The 21,192-nt window shown below is 35.4% G+C and overlaps 1 protein-coding gene across 1 annotated transcript in view; it reads left to right on the top strand.

Moving 5' to 3' along the window:
• The first annotated feature begins 2,181 nt into the window (after window positions 1-2,181).
• The window catches only part of LOC121352123 (F-box/LRR-repeat protein 17-like), a 63,118-nt gene continuing 44,107 nt past the window's right edge, over window positions 2,182-21,192 (top strand). Inside the window, exon 1 of the mRNA XM_041464794.1 lies at window positions 2,182-2,225. Within this exon, the coding sequence (XP_041320728.1) occupies window positions 2,210-2,225 (16 nt within the window). The 5' untranslated portion in view covers window positions 2,182-2,209. The remainder of the gene's footprint in view (window positions 2,226-21,192) is intronic.

Genomic DNA, 21,192 nt, shown 5'->3' on the forward strand with positions numbered 1-21,192 from the left:
CTCTTGCTTTCTAAAATATTTTCCATTGCTTTTGAGTAAATACAGGAAGGAATGTGCAATATGAGGAAAGGGGAGAGTTTCTTTATTCCCTCGTGTTCCATCATGTTTTCCTTTTATAAATGTTAATAAGGTAGTGCCTGACATTCCTTAGCTATTCAAGAGTGGCACAGTGCATTTCTTTTTTATATATGAAGTGAGTTTTTTCATGAACAAGTTGTTAAGTAAGAAGTAGAAGTCTGTTTGTGAAACATGTCTGGGCTGTAACTGTGGTGCTTACATGCCAGAACATTACAAGATAGTTATAGATGCTTAAAATACAGGATCTTCTCTTTTCTTTCTGACAAAAGTATATACTCTGCCCAACTTCGTTGGGCAACTTTTCTTTCTTTCTTTCTCTCCAGACTTATTTAAATGCATATATTTAAATACATCTCCTTTTTATGTCATTTTTCTTATGCTTTTTAAGTAAATATATGGTAAACAGCCTTCTGTATTTTACCTTGAAATATTTCTGAAAAAATACCATTCAGTCTTTAGGGAGTACTCACCCTGAGAAGGTTTTGTGCTAAACCCATTGTCCATGTAGGTAGGATAGGTGACTGATTACAGCCAGACTTTTAGTTAAGGAATTAAAGATTGTTTTCATAGTTAAAAGCCTCATCTTTAAACTATTTCCTTGGTTTCTTAGGAGGCTGTAGCTTGCTTGATCATCAGTTTTGGGATATGCAAAAGTTGGCAGACTACAGTGTGCATTTCACTTGGCAATTCAGTAAGATCTGACTTCTAAGGCTTAAAAAAATCTGACTTTGAGTGTTACAACATTTCGGAAAGTCCTGGTGCAATACAGGAAGAGGCTATTTAATGTCTTAATAACCTACATTACTTGTGTTTGGTTCTTGGCATTCACATATTACTCATTAATTGATTAGCAACTCAGTTTTATTTTCTGGGCAGTATGTGGCTTTTTCTACCATTTTTCAAGATCCCAGTAGTATTACAGAATTTTCTACAATATGTAGATATCACAGCATTAAGCATTTCACAGTATTTGGTTAGTTATTTCTAATCTAATGAGTTAGTACCTGTCAGCTTTGTGACAAAAGTGGCATTGAGCTGGTGTAGCCCAGCTCTGAGAATCTCTTGGCTATCAAGATCTATTTGAGTCTTCTTAGACCTACTTGCACTGCCACTCAACTAGGAAAAAAGTCCTCTTCCTTACATTTTTTTATTGTGTTAGATTTTGGTAAAGGCTCTGGAGTAAATGCGAGTTACCAATTCAATTTAAAGCACTAGATTGCATAATACCAATTTATAGTAATTTTGTTTTTAGTCATTTATACCAAGATTATGAAGATTATGTGCAATCTATCTAATAAGAGGTCTGCCTAATTGGAGAACATTTCACATTCTTTTGTTACATGTCAGTACCTATTTTGAATCCATTTTGACTATAGTCAGTGAGAGGACTGGAAAATAATGAAGACTAATTCCTGGTGTTGTTAGCAGGCAAAAATGTTGTTTGTGGCTGATTATCAACCTTGCAAGTCAGCATGTCAGTAGAGTTAACTAATCTTGAGATGAGTTTTGCAGAGAGATGTTTTGCAAAATGCTTGCTGGTCATCAAACATTCTTAATGGTGGAGACTTGGACTGGGTAATAACACTGGGAAAAGAGCGAGCTTCCTTCTTTTCATATTTGAAAAAAATTTCTAATTCTACAATTTGGACACAGTCTCAGTGTTTGCCATTTGTAAGTTGGCTGCAAGGTGCTAAAAAGCAGGTGAGAGCATGGCAGGAAGTGGAAACTAATGGGCTGGAGTGCACTGCTGGCAGCCTCCTCATTACTCTTCTCAAAGCATTTGGTTTTTTAGAACAGTGGTATAATGTATATGTCATTAGTAGTGACGCACCTGTAGCTTCCAAACTGAATGTATACCATTTAGGTTTTGTTCTAATGCTTGTTACTAGAGTTAATAGGTAAATGTTATTTTAAAAGATGCCCCTAAAATTTAATTAGTATCTCAAAGCTGTTTTAATTGTGTTTATAAATGCTAAAATGTTATGAATCAAACAATTGAATTAATTATTCCATCATTGTATAATTAAGACTGACTAAAAGTAAAATTATATTTTAATGGCCCTCTTTTTTCCCATTGAGGCCAATGGCAAGAATCCCATTGACGTCAGAAAGTGCAGGATTAGGCCTTAATATGATCTGCCTTTCTTGTGAGTAACCTCAGTATAAAATGCTTTGTCTTTTCTTTTTAGGGATAAATATTTAGCTGACTGTTCAGTCACTTATTCAAAGCTTGTAGATGGAAAAAACATTTCTGAGCTAACATAAATATTTTCCTCAAAATCTAGCGGGTCTTATAATTGTTTTTTCAACCCTGAAAACAGATCATTAAAATATTGATCCTGTTGCCTGAGGTTTGTATGTCTAACTATGTTACTAAAACAATAACTTTTGTAGCCTGTGTAGAACTATTTAGTGGGAACAACAGTTAAATTACTTGACCTACTTGGAAGTGTATCTTTCTCTGATTCTGTTCAGTGGCATGTGGCAGTGTGACACTTAATGCCATTGCAAAGCAGCAGCTACTTTGGCCTCAGCCCTTGTCGATACAAGTTGGATTGCCACAACTGAAATCTCAGTAGCATATCAAGTTGATAACCACAGCAGGTGAAATTTGTCTCAAGCACATCAAAAATAATAGGTCAAAGGACTGTGGTAAACTGAGAATAATGGAATTGCTGTTGAAATTCACAATTCTCCTAACTTTCAACCCATGCTTTGACTGTGAATGAATTAATTGATATTTTTTGAACTCCTTGCATAGAAAAGACAAAAATAGTATTTTTTTAATGAATAAGTTTAAGAAAAAGAAATACAAAATTTGTTACTTGTTCTGTTGTTGTTGTACATTGGTTCCTCTGTATGAAAGACAGAAAAAGCTTCTGTCTTGTATCCCAGAGCTGGATTTCTCACTCCGTTCTAAAGATTAATCACTGTTTTTCACAGCTAGCTAAACACGTAGTATGTAAGCATTTTATACTAATCGAATCCCACTAGGGAAAATTGAGAAAGATAATACAGTGAATATTGTATGTATGGGAGTGTTCAAGTTACTGTCTGAGATTGTGAGATCTGTTTTGAATTCTTGGCCTGAGTCAAATGGACATCACAGTTATGTTTTCTGTATTGTGGTGATTTCTTGAATTGCAGAATTAAGAGAGACAAGGAGAAGAACAAACAATAGAAACTATCAGTTGACCTTCTGGCAGCTTCATGCATACAAAAAGCCAACAAAAATCACTGTCATTTTTCCCGTCAAGTGTAATACTAGTGCATAAAATAGTTCATATATTTGTGTTAATGAGTTTGCATTTGAGATCAAAACGTATGTTATAACTAGCTCTTCTTTTTGGAGGTCAATAATGCAGCCAGTAAACTTGTAGCTGTAAGAAGTGTAGCTTAGAGGGAATGAATAGTGGTCAAGAAAACTGGAATAAGAATTATTTGACCAGTTCATTATTCAGTGTACTTCTTAGAGTAGACTGGAAAAAAAAAAAACCAAAACAACAGACATAAATCAAAACTCATCTTTTCCAGTCCAGTTCAAAAAAAAAAAAAAAAAAAAAAGAAATTTAAAAGAGCAGATCAGTGTAATTGTAAAATCAAAGTTTTAATATTATCAGTGAAGGTATCCATAAAAGCTCTAAAACCTAGGTAATTTGTTTCATCTGACTAATATGTTTTACATATTGTGCATTTAATAATGAGTAAAGTAGCTAGGCCAATAATAAACCAGTACAATATAGACAAAAGAGAACACTGATTTAAGGTCATTGTGTCAAACGCAGCAAAATACTGTTTATAGCATGTCAGGAATAGCTTTACAATTAGCACTAATTACTGAGAAAAAAGTCAAAACATCAGCTTTAAGAAAGGACACTTTTCAGAGCAAGATCAAAGCCATATCTCTACAGAATAGCAAAGCTATTTAATTGCAACAAAGTGCTAATTGGATTTTGAGGTGCTTTCATGTGTTTTCTCCCAATTAGCCAGTCATCCCTGACCAAGTCTACCTAAGAAGAGATTATGAGTTTTAAAACTCTTGTCTGCACAGTTGCAACTGGGGGTACCTGTGTAAAAGCAGTAGTGCCTTATTTCTATGTAAATTGAGGTCTTTCAAGTTACAATACTTGCAGGGATGAAGAAATAAGGAGCAAAGCAACCCCACACTGTGTGGTAAACAGTTACTTAGATATTCTGTCGTCTTTATATCAGTGCAAGAAAACAGAAAAGCTACAGCTAACCCTCTTTTTTGTTACATAGTTCATCAGTACACTGTGTTTAAAGAGAGCTTTTGATGCCTGAGGAAAGACTTGTCATCAGAGGCTTTATCTGTGCTCTGCATTTCTGTTAATTAGAAAGAATAATTAACTTTTAATGTTTTCGAGGTAAATTTTGCAGTCTTTTCCTAACTTTTTAAATAATTTAATTTGTGGGTTTTGTATTCCTAGAAATAACTGCATTGATTTTTTCACTACCCTTATTTATGAGTTTAATTAACATCCTACACATTTATAAAATCACAAAAAGTCAAGATAATGGTGACAGTTGATAAAACCCATACAGTTTCAGGAAAAGCTATTATTTGTCAGTAATTGAACTGTGTCAAATACTCATAAACCATGATCTCTTGAGGCAAAATGCATATGCACTATTTTCCTAACACAATTTTTTCTACATTTTTAAGAGTCTTATATCTTTCCCCTCAAATTGCTTAGACAACTTGCTGTCATCCAGTCGCTGTAGTGGGATCATGAGGAAGCAGATAGTTTTGATCCTGATAGAAGAGAAGCATGTAGTGAAACCCTACAAGAATGTCTTCATGCATCCTTCAAGCTCTCCAAAGTCCCATAAGAAATTGCACATGAAAGTTGTATTGAGAATTTCCTTAATAGAGGAAAAGGACTTGTGTAGAGGAGACTCCACCCAGGTGACCAATCTCCTCTCTTTCCATTGTGGTGGTGGGATTCATGCCAGGGCCACTCTGCAAGGTATCCAATTTGTGGAATCAGAAGAGTGAGAAGGAACCATTATGATTCCGTGACATGTGGATAAGAGGAAAATAATTGAGTTTGGTGAGAAGTGTCCTAGTTCCTTCACTGCATTTTGCAGTGCAACTTACAACACTTTAAACACATAATTTATATAAAATATGCACTGATATACTATCATATGGATACAGAGTTTTTCTCTCAAACTATGATATTTATTATTGCTGTTGGTTATGTGGTAAATTTTAGGGTTTACTATTATTCTGATAGTTCTTTGAAATTGAAAAACTCAATGCAACAAACATCCTTCACATGTCCTCATGCTGTATACTTGACATTTTATTTGATTAAGGTCTTCCACACCAGGCTTCCACAATTTAAGAAGGAACTAAAGCAGCAGGTCTGTCATGCTGATTTCAAGATACTTTTTTCTTTCACAGAATTGCAATAGAAAATACTTTTGATTAGTCATTTGAATATTTGCTTGAATTTAAGGGAACATACAGTTCCCTTGAGACCATTTAGTTTAAATTTTTTGAGTTGAGTCTGAATTTGAGAAACATTTATTGCTTTTAGAAATTGTTATCTTCAGCTTGTAGGACCTAGCTCCATTGATTCTTGACTGTGAGAAGACATTCAACAGAGAACATCACTGGAATTAATCATGTAGGACTTGCATGCAGAATACATACCTGCACATGAAGTGTTCTTTAGTTATAGTTCATTTTTATTGCTCTCAGACAAGAAGATACCATGCTAATTAAATGTGAGGATTTCAGGTCCTTAAGTGTGTTATTTGCTTACCAGACCAATAGGCCAATAAATCTTGCATCTAAGAATAACTAGGATCACATGCTTCACAAGAATATAAAAAGGAAATAACATATCTGTAGAGAAAGGTTAATTCTAACCCCAGCCTGCTACCGTTCAGGCTATAGCATTTTCTAACAAGTTGCGACATGATGAAGTAAATGCTATACTATAATCTTGACATAGTCCAGTTATTTACACAAGAATTTTAAATTTTGTGTTATTGACACATTTTGTATTTATAGTGAAATTTAAATAGTGTCACTGCTTACTCTCTTGAAAGTACTCAACAAAGTATTTAGAGTATGCACTGTAGCTGTGTAAATGATACTGTTAGTAAATTTACCATTTCATTACTTTTTTATTTTATCACCTACAGTTGCTGTTACCTTACATTAACAGGAAGATCTGTTAGATTTACAGTGTTAGTTTTAGTTTTAGTACACTGTTCATTACTCTAACTGTAGCAGTACATTCTGTGTTTTTTCCTAATGCAATGTAAAATTCTTTTAACTTTGAGACGAAGTATGCTCCAAATATATGCATATCTGGATCTGCCAGTATGAACTGTACCCATGCCACATGCTGTATGGATATTTTTATCCTTTTTAAAGGACTTATACAAAGATCAAGTATCATGAAAACAGTAATTACACTATAAGCTTTCAAGAAAAACTTGTCCCACTTTGCTTTTATTTACTGTTGAATTGTTCCTCTTTTAATAAGCAGGTCTTATATTGACTCAGCTGTAAGCCATTTCTCAGTTGAGACTGGCAACAATTAAGGACATGTGATTCAGTGAGTTAAGGTTATTTGTTAAATAAATGCAGAATTGAAAAGTGTAAGCATTAGGAAGAGAGACTTTCAAATACAACTGGGACAGTAGACATACATTTTGTATTTAATGCTTATTCTCTCTTTCATATAGAAACAGTAAGTGTTTTGTTATTCCAGAATACATGCTTTGCACCACAGCTTTTATGTCTACTAATGTATTGGAGTTTATTCACTGTTAGTGCCTGGGTTCAGTCAGAAACTGTGTCCTTGTATGACCTTGGTCATTGGCATTTTCAGTCTTCTTCGGTGTTCAAAAACATATTTTTAAAGGAAACTTGAAAAGCACCAGCTTAACAGGAGCTGTAGTGTTTGGGAAAAATTCTTTCTAAAGTCTGTGAAAAAAGGTTAGGTCAATTTGCATTAAAAAACTGAAGTATTCCATTCCTTTGTGCTTCTCTCTTTCTCAAATGATATGGTTTTCCATACTGGGTGTGTGAACATCATTACCATATTGCTCTCAACACTTCAGATTCTGCCAGGGTCTGAGCATAGAGACATACAATGGAGGATAAGGGTGCTTTGCAACTCATAGGAACAGCCTTTGTTTGAAAGGCCCTGAGGATGAGCATCTGCTTTTTTGTTTTAACTTCCATGAAGTCACGATCCTTTCAGTTTTCAGCTGTCTATCCTGTATGCTGAAGTACTGGAAGTGATTGGACGGCCAGGCCATTTAAGAATTCCTTATGCAGTTTTTCTTATTCTGAAGAAATTGAAGTTGGCTATCACCTTTTTTAATGCATACATACACACACATGTAAATATGCATACATGTATGTGTGTGTGTGTGTGTGTGTGTGTGTGTGTGTATGTATGTATGTATGTGTATATATATATATATATATATATATATACATAAAAATAATTATCTTTAGTATATTTTCAATCTGAATGTATCATGGAGTCATTGAATGTTTAGGATTGGAAGGGCCCTTGAAGACCCTCTCACTATGGGACACTTTTCACTTGATCAGGTTGTTCAGAGCCCCATCCATCCTGGCCTTGAACACTGCCAGGGGTGAGCCCTCCATGGCTTCTCTGGCCAACCGGTGCCTGGGTCTGACCAACCTCGCCTCTATCCTAGCAGTTCATATGACTCTGGAAGATCATCTTTCTAAGAATAGTTATAGAGGAAACTTATGAGTACAGATCTGAATATTATCTTCAGAAAATTAAGCTCACTTTCAACAAAAGTCACACATGATCCTCTATCACTATGAGGCAATTTTTTTGTTTAAAATAATAAATTACAGCTTTCTGACAAGTTGGAGCATTTTTCATGGAGAAGAGCTGTTGGTGACACTTTCTAAAGTGCTGCAACATTTTACTAATTTAAAAAATCTGCCTCAGATCGATTGTGACCTTATCAATAGGATGGTCTCATTCATCTCTTACGCTGGCTGCTGTCGCATTGCACACTAATGGCTTTCAGCTGCAGTTACTCCTTTTAGGAGATTCAACACTTTGTAATGCTTTCAAGTTCTTTAGAGGAGGTGAAGCAGTGTTGGTGGCATGCTTCAAGACAATGCCTTTCCTTTTATTGCATTCCTCAATTGTATCATATGAAAATGTAACTTACTGAATAATAAATTACTTGACAGTAAGTGTTTTCTTAATGATGGGTAAGAAAAATATGGTAAATTTCTACCATTTTTCTATCCAATAGGTAATACTCTCAATAACATACTACAAATAGTTTCCTAGTTGTAGGGGATAGTGTGTTCCACAGCTGTGACTGTTTGGCATTCTTCATTAGACACCTGTTTTGAATGCCTTTGCAATTTGTCCACACCTTTGGGAATAATTTTTCCATGGGAGATACATTTTTCAGTTCAACCTTCTGGAAAATATTTGTTCAAATAGTTCAGCAGTTTTCAGTAATTAAGTTATATTGTTTTGTCCACCTGAACCATTAATAAATTAATTTCATAGAGTAGCTGTCATGACATTGAAATTGCATGAAGTTTGAAGTCAGGGTCATACTAGTGTAATTTCTCTCCTTGTACAAATTCATCCACATGTGCCAAAATTGTAAGTATATGTTTGCATATACTCATAGAATACCTGTCAGAGGTTGGCACTGCTTGGTCTGTAGGGGGTATTATGTATCTCTTTACAGTTCTCTATTTAAATTGTCTGGAAAAAGGGCACAGACCTTTAAGGACTCTCTCATCTGCTATTGCAACTATGAAGTAACAAACCCTTTGTCCAGTGGGAGAAGCCAGCAAAGAAAATACTTCCTGTGCACCATGCACTCCTCCATCCAGCACTCTGGATCTGTGAGGAGGAATGATCACTCATATTAAAAGTGGATGTCAAGGGAAAAGCCATGCAGAAAAATGCTGGGAGAAAAGCAGAAAGTTTTTGCTGGAAATAGAGGAGAATAAAATCCAAGTGTAGGCTTGGTGTTAGAGCTACAAAGATAAGGCAACAGTTTTGAAATGTTTGAAGGAAAAAAAGGGCAGAAAATGTTTGGAAATAGGAACCAGGAGTTGGTCAATGAAATAGGGGAAAAACATGAAGTAGAAACATCAAGAAAAGAGCATGGGGCTGGCGATGAATGGGGAGTGGGGATGAATGCTCACTAGAGCATATTCCTCCAGAATCCTGAGATTTTTTTATCAGCTTAGTCTCAAGAAGGAGAAACAGGTTGTTGCATGTTTGTATGAGAACCATTGATGGTAGCTGTGGATTGTTTTAATTTTATAGTTCCACAAATCACAAAAAAAAAAAAAAAAAAAAAACCAAGAAAGAAAAAAAGCTTATTTAACTTTAAGATTCCAAGTGCTTCTTAAGATTAATGCGCTGGTGAAGAAAGTTCTGCATGATTAGTTGCATGGTTATTTTGTGTACATTGCATGATAGGTTTTAAATATCTGTTGCATAATGCATTCCATTCTCTCCTTTGAACAGGACAAATTCAAATGTGTATTGGGGACACATTAGGGCTGCAATGAGGCTGTTGTCTGTAGTACATCTGCTTCTTTTATTGCGGAAGTTGGAAAATATGTGGTGAATGAATTGGTGACTGTAGAAAAAAGCATAGTGTCATACTAAGGCAGCCAAGTGCTCTGCCAGAGAGCTGAATTGCTGCATGCCTCTGCCAGAGGCTTCCTGTGTGGTGCTGGGCAAGGCATCTAGATTTTTACAGGCCCCTCTGTGTCCCAGTGTACTGACCTACTGTATTTAGGGTGCATAGGTGAAATCAGGATGCTCTCATGAGCTATGTTGAAAACTTCTGTTGCCAAGCACTTCAGCATTATTTGATAGTTTCAACCCTCTGACCATTTCTGGTTTTAATCTTCATCTCAGTTCCTGTGTGTAAAATTGTGATGATAATACAATTCAGTCTAGCTCACAGTATAGTTATGGACATGCCGTCAGATCTTAATTTTTGCAAAGAACACAGACACAGTAGCTGTGTTACCATATCCCTAGGTTGTAAGCATGAAAGCATATTGTGTGCAAAAATAACAGTGTATTTTGAAGTTAGTAAGAAATTTTAAATGTATTCTCATTCAGTGAAAAGCAATCTATTCTGCACATTCAGTGTGACAGGGGTTTGTTGGGATCTCATGCTTAATTACCATTCTGTCATCATCAGATGGAGGCATGAAGGATGAAATTAAGCAGCTAACCTAACTAGTACTAGTTTTGCCTCACCTTTTTACAGTGTTCCATGTCATTGTGTTTGCTTGCAAATTTGCTTCTGCTTTGGCCCTCCTACAAACATGCTTACCTTTTAGGTTTTCAATGAATTTGAGATAAGTCTCAGATGTTTTAAGTTCCAGTAAATTTTGTTAAAACAATCTTCTGGGTGAAAGGTAGAAACACCAATAGTTGCCCCTATCATCAACGTATGTCAATTTTTATTAGGTGTTCAAAGATCCAGGTAAAAATAGCTATTATGAATGCTCTAATTGTTAAAATGAATGCTGTATCGGATTTCAGAGTACCTCATCCTCAGAAAGGATTTCTCTTCTGGTTCAGTTCCTTACTCAATAATGGCTTTTCCTTCCTATGTTGGTTCTTTTCATACATAGAATATTAGAGGTTTTTTTCCTAAAGTCTTACCATAATGCAATTAAAAAATCAGCAACAACATAAATCCTTTGGAAACCAGGCTTCATTAATTCATAAGATGGTTCTTTGATTTTATTTTCTTTTTTTCTTTTCCCATTTAATTAATGTGATTTTAAAATAATTCGTAAGTATTATGAAACTTTTGTGGTAGCAGATTGTGCCCATGCAGGAGCTCATGATTCTGTGTGCATACACTGACCTAAGGCCAACAGATCATGCACATTCCAGCTGCAGTGTGGGGATACTGAGGGCTGGGTCTGAGCCCACCACCACTACTCTCTGGTCTCTCACCATGTCTGACAGTGCATTTTGTGTCTTTTTCCGTCTAAAACCTGTATTGTTGACAAGGTTTCTCTTTCCCATACTCTGTAGAGAACTGGATTCCAGGGCTGCATAGGAGTGTGTTTGGCGGAATATAAGAACAGAATACACAAACTTGCAATGTCTGAAAGCATTTATTTTTGCTTATTTGAAACAGTTTATTTAATTTGTTACTCTCTCTGTAAGATACGCCTTCACTACCTTCGGTAATGCTGTTGCCACGATGTTACTGTCCCCACATGCACTAAGCTGCACAAGAGCAATCTTTAATCTGCTGTGTTACTGTACTGTTTATTGCAGCACTGTGAGTGACTGCAAAATCTCTGGCAGCAAACTGGGGAATCCACTTGCACTAGGCATCGTTTAAAAACAGAATAAAAGAGTCCCTCGGGTCCTTACCCTTCAGAGATCACATTCGATGTATAAAACTGGAGGTCAGAGGTAAATAAAATGAAACTGGAAAATACAAAGAACCAGCGAGTTGGTCATGGTCAGCATGAAAAACAGCAGTCTCAGCATGCCAGTGGCATGACACTGGTAATAGTTTTTGGGAGTCTGTGATACTTACCATATTTGAACTCAAAAAAGTTACTAGAGTCTGAGGATAAGAGATTTTAAGAGAAGTCTGACATTTTTATTGTATGGGTCACATGCAGTTTCATTAGGCTGGTGCATATTTAAACTTACTTGAAAATGGTTTTTCCCAAGTAGCTGTTCTTGAGGGATTTTGTGTATGATACAGAATATGTTCTACTAGTTTGCTTATTGTTTTATAAATTATGAGGCATTTTTACCAGAGATCTGAAAGTTTCCTTTGTGCTGGTTAAACTGTCTCCCGCTTTACAAATTTCTGCCACTCATGTTGTTGGTTGAGTGGATGAGATTTTACAGCATGTTCAGTTTAGACTGCTTTTTCTTTTTGCTTTCTTTTCTTTTTGGTTTCTTTTCTTTTTTTCTTAACAATGAAAAAAAATATATGCTATTCCTTATGTTATAAAATATTTAAATCATCCAGTTCCAATCTGTCTTAAAATTTTATCTGCTTCTGGTAAAAAAATCTGCTTGGTTACACCAGACTGTGGAAATATTGAAGAGAAATAAACAACTTCAGAAGTCTTCCCTGTAATAAAACTTCAATTATTGATGTTTCAGATGCTCTTTTAAATCTGACTGTGCCTGAATGTATGGAAACATACTGGATACAAGGAATCCTTCTTATGTTAAATCTTTCTTACAAGATTGTTGGAAAAAAAGGATTAGTATAAGGAAGATAATGGCTTTTTTTGATTCTCAAAGAACATGAAAGAAATATAATGCCTGGGAAGGTGGAAAGATACGAAGATGATACCCTCAGTCTCATTTCTAGAGAAGATAGTGGGTGAGACTGAAAGCAAAATGAGATAAAATTGATCAGTGAATCTCAAAATCAAACAGAAACATGAATTGACATACATTATTTTTGGGACAGAAAAATAAACTGACAAAAAATATGTCTGGGTAATTTTCTGGAATATCCTGTCAATACACAGAATAAGAAAAATGCACACTTGCACAATTCATCCAATTTTAATCTTGATTTTAATATTGATTTTTTTCATTTTAAAATTACGTAAGCAATTACAAATAGTGGAGATGCCTTGTGAAAGAATCCTTATTTATTTACTTACATATGAATATAGTGCCATCACTGTGGTTGGTCAGCATCATTGAAAACAGAGGTGGCAGCCATAGCAAAAGTGCATTGCTGAACCTGGAAAACAGGATGGAGAAAAGTGAGTGAGAATTCTCAAACACATTGCCCTGAGCCAGCAGTAAAGTTTATTTTATGCCAGTGACCTCTGACTTGAAGCAGGGTTGTCTGGTCAGACAGTATCATCTGTCTGCTGCTTGAGAGAAGGCAGAGGTCCTGATGGCTTTCTCTGCCCTTAAATGTGACCTCAGAGCCAGTCAGTTCTACAAATATATATGTTTGCTATAAATAGAAAAGGTAGCAGTTTTGAAACTCTTAATTGTGATTCAAACATTGCCTGTATGAATTTATAACATCTGGAATTGCAGCATGCCTTTATGTATATGTGATGATCATCACAGATTATGACTCATGAATCCCTGCATGAAATATGGCTTTCCGTTACTCATTACTAAAATTATAATAATTTTCCAAGTGTGGTATATACTTATATGTGTACAATACAATATTATTTTTAAGTCATAAAAGATCCTTGGCACAATCCTTCTATGTTAAATATCTCAAATATAAGGAAAATATTTGTTAAATTTAAAAGGCCCAATGTAGTGTCTGAGGACAGCACCAAGAAAATTACTGAGAGTGAGCTAACTGCAAAACTGACAAACAGGATTTGTAAATCTAGGAAATGCTAAGCATCTTGGATAAATTCTATTTCTAGTATGGTGGAAATGAATGTGAAGGACATACATACATGTATAAATAAATGTGTCTGTGGATGTGTGTGTGTGTGTGTGTATAAAAGTAATGTATATACGTAAAGTTCAAAGGAATAGTTCTGTATTTGACAATGTTTGATGGTCATCATTTCTATTGAGGAAATATTTAACAGTATCTCAGAATTAGGGAAGTACAACTTTATGGCACTCATTAAACTGTCTTAGAGCCCTATGCAGTTTTATACTAATAAATAGCTTCAACCATATAAGAATATCAGATTAAGTTAAGATATATATGTGTGTTTCTTTGTACAAATATGGTATATTCTAGAAGATAATTGGGATTTGTGTTCATACTGATCTCCCAAAGTTATGGGTTTTTAATTTTTTTACCAAAGTTTCAATTCATGCCAAAGAGAGTTACCTACCACCCCATTTGAAAAGATGAAAAATGGATCTCTTGTTGTGGTGTAGATGCAGCCCTATTGTGAGTGGTAGGAAATTGTGTCACAGTTGATGGGACCATAGAACAGCATTAGACATTGATGGTATCTGCTGTGTTTCTTTATGTATGCCTGCTTTTTCTTCTGGCTCAAGAGACCATTTAGGAGGAAAGACAAAGAAGAATTAAGCCATTCTTCTGCATTTTGCTGTTATGTGAACATCAGATGGGTAAAAATCACTTAGCTTGAATATTGAAACCATTTTAAGATAGGAAATACCTGTTTCTGTGTACTTTACTACAGATCTGTTGTTTACTCTGGAGTGAAAAACCCAAGTTATTTAAAACTGGGCATACATCCTCTGGAAGCTGATATTTTATGAGACGTCAAAGAATACCACTCTTTTGTGCATCACTTCAAAGATATTGAAAAGAAACTTTCAGATTAGTCATGTTTTTCTGTTCTGTTTAATATTTCTATGTCACAGTACATGGATATTTCAGAGGAACACTGCTGATGAAGCATGATTTACTCTGGATTTGCGCTTGTGTGCTGAGCTCAGGTTCAGCCCCTGATGTCACGCTGCAATTGTTTCCTCCATGTGAGCATTGATGGCTCCTCAGAAGAGAGTACTCCAAAACCTCATAGGAAATTGGCAACTTTGAGATTACTCCTCTGCCTCCCTTGACTGGAATAAAACAGCAGGTCATGTTGAAGGGGGGCATTGGGCTTTTCAGGTTGTGTTCGTTTTTTGAGGACAGGAGAAGGGAAACGTGTGCACACTGACACAGGTGGGAACTGAATGTGCTTTGTTTGCCCTGTGTTCTCTTAGGGCACCGTGTTGAAGATCCAGTGCTGGTTTGTGACAGGTTTGGTGTTGGTCCTGCTGCTCCAAGTGATCGTGTTGATCATATGTGTATGTGTCACATACACATACCATATGTGTAGGTGATATATACAAAATTATGAAGCCTGGAAGTTACCACAGAAAATTTCCTGCAGTGACATGATTAAATATGGAAATCAATGTGTCATGGCAGTCTTCATATGCTGTAATCTATTCTTTTGTTCTAGTAAATTAATTCTGCAGTCAGCTCTGCAAGTCAATTTACTTCTAGTTTTCAAAGATCCCGTTTTGGCATTTACATTGTTATACAGCTTTGAGGAGAAAGAACAATAATCAGAATTAAAAGCACTGAAACTTATCTCTTTTTTTTAAAATTCAGGATTGAAATATTCAGGAACAGTGCAGGACTATGTTCAATTTGTTTTGTATGTTGGACTGTAAGAATATAAAACCGATGGCAGAAAAGACTGTTACTAACTGCGATACCCCCTAATTTCTCTCCTAGTAAATTCCAAGTTTTTCTGAGCTAATTATTTTTATTTCTGAAATAAGTATTTCAATTACATATCAGAAGACATGTGGTGCAAATGGATCTCAGGCTATAAGTAAATTCAAAATCAGTGGTTAGCACATTTGTACACTATTTTCTTTATGGCTGTATTTTATAGATGAAAATTTTTTTCAGTCTTATTTTAGTAAAATAATGAGTTATTGTAAATGAGATTGGTAGTAATAGTTTATCATTTATATTTTCTGGTTCTCAAATAAAGCAGATGCCTGAAAACATAACATATTGTGTTAATATACTTTAGGGCTTTTCTGTGTAGTGATGAATTAGTGTATATAAACACACATGAATGTGGGAACTATAACTCAAATTAAATTCATCATCTGCTGCTGGCATAAACCAAGGGCAGAAGAAAAGAAATAAAATCATGTTTGATATAGTATTGGGTTATATAAATGTAATTTCTATATTTAGAGTTTAATTTTGCAGATTTCTTGCTATAAGTAGTCCCACTGAGGTATATTATTTTCATTGTGGAGAAAGATGCATATATATGCAATAATATGAGGTAACTGAAGTTTTTGTAATTATTCAAATGTAGAACTTCTGCATGTGTGTTAATTGTGTTTACAATCACAACCTTAATTGGAAACTTGTATTTCATTTTGAGTAGAGTAGATAAAAGTGTAGATGGAGACATCAGTTACAAAGCAAAGTTACCTAGTCTCTTAATATCCTGCACTTTTATTATCATTTTCACCTTGTGTGACCACTAGAAAGGAAAGAGCATACACTACCTGATAGTTCAGGAGAACTAATGTGTTTTACTTAACATAAACAACAGTGATAAACAACAGTGTAAATCAACTGAAAAAATAACTAGCTGGCTTTTTTTAATCCACCTTTTGATAGAGATTTTTTAGTAATGCCTAATAATTAGTTTATAAAGATTGTGTATTTTTAAGTAAGTGTGTAACTGCAAAAACTGAGATTACTGAGATTAACCATTTTATGAATTGCATACTAAATCACCTTCTGATAAACGGATTTTCTTTGCTCTCTGTGGAACAATTCAAGCAAGAAATAGTGACATAATACTGAAACAGCACAGAAAATACAATTGTTTGTCACTAAAAAAGTCATGCTGTGAAAATGTTTTTACAAGTGGCAGTAAAGAAGTTCTGATTAGACTCTTTCACTGGACAATTTTTTATTTTTATTTTTAATTCAAAACCAATGGATCAAAGTGTTTAGAACGATCTTACAAAGTCAATACCAGCCTAATTATTTCTTTAATAAGCATCTGTGATACTTACAGTGCCTAGACTAGCAAAAGTTACTAGAGACTGGAGGATAAGAGATTTTAACAGAAGTCTGCCATTTTTTTTACATGTTGGGTTTGGGTTTGGGTTTGGTTACCTGTTATAATTTGAGACATGGCAAGTAAAATGTGGCATGAAAAAGAGCATAAGCTTTTATTTTACTTTTCCACAAGGACATACTTTTTCCTCAATCACATGGAAGTTCCTCTGCAATTGGATTTCTTAGGGGCTCAGAAATAGCTCATCTCCATGACATCTGTTTCCTCAGGAATTTTCTAAGTTAATGCTCTCTGCCATTAGTAGCCTGCACACTGTCTTTTCCTATACCCACAGTATGTCTCTATCCCTAGGAAGAGATGGAGCTATACAGAAGTAGGAGAGAGTGAGATAACTTGCAAATTTTATTCAGTAGCATTCAATTGAGTTCAATTGTATTGTATTCATTGTGTTCTCTTTGCCAGTCTGTGTGTGAGGGTTGCATGGATTCCCTGATCAAAATGTAAGCCTGCTTTTGTGGCAAACACTCCTGAGTGCTGGAAGCAGACAGATGTGAAAGGGAGGGAGAGTGGATGGAGAGGACAATCCTCATCCAGCCTGGTCCTGGACAATACAGTTTTTCAGTTTCTCATGGCTTGAGCCTGGCCCAATAGGCAAGATGGATGTTTGAAGTCCCCCAGTACTCTGGAGCAATGCTGTGGCTGCACCAAGATGCAAAATAGTGAATTGCCTTCAGTGAACCAAAGTTAAGACTGAATGTTCTTTTGTCTGCTTTGTATTACGTTAATAAATACTCACCCCTCTTCCTAGGAATAGAGGGGGAAAGTGTGCAGAGCCAACACTGAAGTCAAGAAATATTTGTCTTTTTTTTTTTTTTTAATCATTGCTGAAAACAGCAATGAGTGTGGAAGCATTTCCAATTGTAGCATTGTAGTGCAATATAACATTAATTATTGTCATGCTACTTAACGCCCACAGGTATTTCAAATGCACAGTGAGAACAGTAAAAATACAAGCAAGTCTTCAAATTATGCAGGTTTAAAAGTGAAACATATGGCTATTTCCTAGAAGATATGTTACTAGTAATGTAGCATATGGGTGTCCATATGGAAAGGATTGCACTTCCAGTACTGTAGAGATTAAACTAATATATCACTACTAAGGAGATAGAAAAATATATCCTAGTCACTTGCTGATTATTAGTGTTGGTAATGCAATTTTTTGTTTTGTTTATTTTTTTTAAGCTGTAGAGTATACAGATTGATGATTTGTAAAGGCATAGCTTATCAAATTGTAAAACGTAGCTATAGAGTATTTGAATAAATTCATAAACTCTATCTAATCAAATTTACTGCATTTCTATAGACTGTACTTACTGTACTCTGCATCAAAACCCAAATCTGTTTACATTCATTGAAATAAAGTGATTCATGCTACATTGACCCAGTTATTCTCCAAACCTGTTTCTTGAGCCACTCATGAAGTTCTTTCACATATTCTGTCCTTTCACTGGGAGGGATCCAGTAGGGCATTTGTCTTCTCCCCCATTTTCATACCTGGTAAATAAATAATCCTCTCACAGAATGTTTTTCTCCACCTTTTGTATTTCCTTCTTAGTTCAGACTCAGACTGCACTTGTCTTCTTGCTATTTTCTGTGGGTGACATCTGAAGTGGAAGGATTTTCCTCTATATGGACTTGGGTCATTAGGAGAAAAAATCCAGGCTGCTCTGACGCTGCACTCTGCCAGGAGCATGAGCACTTCCCAGCAGCACCTGGTCTCCATCTTTGAGTTAAAATCAAACTGTAACTGCTTAAATCTATATTGTTATTGTTATGTTATATTTGGTCCATCACAGACAGTAGGTGCTTCAGAAAGACGTGATAGTCAGGTACAACATGTTCTTACTCATGCCTAGGATGGATATTCTCCAGCATAAGCACTTCACTCAGTGATTAGTTGGCAGCCGGGCTGATTTAGAGATTATTCATGCTCATGTGTACTTTTATTGTATGCAACCAGGGATGTCAGTGCTAGTGGCAAAAATCAAGTTTGTTGGCAGAACTTGGTAGCAGTTTTATCTAAGATCTGTATCAGATATTTTTATTAGCCTTTTTAAGGTTTTCGGTAATGGAAGTAATTTTAAAGTAAAGCCATTTTGGGAAACAACATTCATAGGATCCAAAGTGTGCTTGAAGGTATTCTTGCAGGTGAGGCAAATAAAAAGTGTCATATTTCAGTCTGATGTTGTTAGTTTGTGCCCAGTACAAAACACCTAAGTGCAAAGCATGTAGCATGTTTTCTTTTTTTAAAGCTGTGTAAATGGGTTATGTATTCATCATAGATGAATCATAGCAACCTTCTAGACACTACCTACATGTAGCAATTAAAGCAGTTATGTTTTTGTGGCATGCTAGCAAAGAGCTAGTTATGCAAAACATGCTCTTCATGCTTGCCCTCTGTTGGTTCATACAAAGTCTACACTAAGATGAATGACAGTGTGAAATACAATAATATTTGTAATAAAGCAGAAACCTAGTTTCTAAAAAAGGATAAAAATATGCTGAGCAGACAGAGTTTGAAGTGGTTAAAGCTCTCTAAATGACAATAATGTAAGATACAGTGTAAAAATAATTCTATAAAAGAATCTTAAGTTACACCTCTCCTTCACTTCTTTTATAGAAACCCAGTCTTAGATGTTTAAACCTGCAAGCTTTTTATTGTGTCTTGGTTCAGATGCATCACAAGCAAGTGTCATGTGAATTTTGCTAATTATAAACAAAATTAATTATACTCATAAAAATTGCACTTTCAAGTATGGCATTGCTATCTTATGACCATTCCCATATGTTACAACTATATGCAAATAACAGTAATATTTGAAAATATGTAAGTAATTTTTCAATTTGCTAATTGTTCAATTGCCTTCCATATTTAGTCAGATAGTGTGGGATTCACCTCAGCTTGTGCTAGCCATGAATCATCTGTACCTCTTCAGCTGGTGAGGAGCAAGACCTGTGGTCCACAAGGATGATTCATCTTTTTCAGACATATCCAGAAGTATCTCTTCATTGAGCTTACTACAGAGCTTAGATAGACCAGCAGTGAAGATGAGGTTTCTCACTTTACATGTCTAAAATTAGATTAGATTAATCCATCCTTAACTTCATTCTAAATTTTATTAGTATGTCTTTAAAGAGAGAATGTGGCTTTATGTTGGCACACAGTTCATAGCACATAACACACATTTAACTGTGAAAAACATCTGGTGACGTCATAACAAAGTCCTTTCTTTCAAATTTAGTAGTATCAGTAGTATTTGAGATTAAATGTAACCTTGCACTTAGTTGCCTGATAATTTTGAAAACAATTTACCAGAGTTAGCAAAGAATACTGGAACAGTTAGCTAATGACAGAGTTGCTTGATAAATACCACTTAAAATATCCAGCCCCTCTTTAAAACAATATTTTGAAATTACAGATATATTTTTCTGTATCATAAGAAATCATCAGCATACACTGCCATATTTTCATAGACATCTTTTTTAAGGTACTGAAGTTCAGCAATTCAGAATTTCCTTTGAGAAATTTTAACTATAATTGTTTCTTTTATTCTCCTAAATGTTGAGAGTTGATACAAGATCTAGTTCATTTGGGAACACATTATTACATGTCTCTAAATGTGTCAGTTTTAAGCTTATGCAATCTCTCTGTAACTTAGTTGTTCATTTGCTGTATGTTTTAGTGAGAAACATAATTTTGGATGCTAAAAATTAGACCAATGGAGACTAAGCAAGTAGCAATTGTGATGATCTCAGGTGTCAGGGGAGAGATTTAGTCATATATCGCACACAGAACATCTTAGGTGATTCGTCTAGTAGGATTGATGTCAGGAAGGGAAAAACATATTTAAGCAGCTTTTTAGCCAGAATCATGAATCATGAGTGCCCGTAAACTTCAGGAATGAGAGAAAGTATCTGCAAATTCAGAAAGAAAAGACAGAAGACAGTCTGGTGGAAGTGTCATGAACAACATTGCCAGCTGCAGTGAGTTTAGATTAGTGTCTCCATCAAGATTAATGGGAATGAAAACTTCTCTGCTACTCTCTGTATTCTAGTAGTTGTAAATTCTTTTAAAATCTTGAGCTAATAGACTTAGGAATCATAAAGTCAAAAGTGAATGTGGATATATGCAGATACCTTGGGTGGCTGTAGCTGCTCTGATCATCACTGATTCTGCTCACATGCCAAGGAGGGGGAATAGGTGTGTGTGTGCTAGCACAAAGTGGGACACTCTTACCTCTGGGCTGCACGTGCTGCCCAGCCAGCAGGTGTGGAGGACTGGCTCTGCACCTCTCTGCAGATCCATGCTTCTCAAGACTACCAAGGATGAACCAATATGAAAGTTTGCTTAGAAGAGTGCAGTGATTAATGTTTTGATGGGGAGGAGAAAATTGATCTCGATGCCTTTTGCCACTGATCATCCCCCTTGTGTAGTTCACTTTAAAATAGATGTGATGAGGCTACCACACATACCATGAAGTTCCAAGGCTGGC

This window comes from Pyrgilauda ruficollis, unplaced genomic scaffold (genome assembly GCF_017590135.1).
Source record: "Pyrgilauda ruficollis isolate IOZ18807 unplaced genomic scaffold, ASM1759013v1 scaffold184, whole genome shotgun sequence".
Classification (NCBI taxonomy): domain Eukaryota; kingdom Metazoa; phylum Chordata; class Aves; order Passeriformes; family Passeridae; genus Pyrgilauda; species Pyrgilauda ruficollis.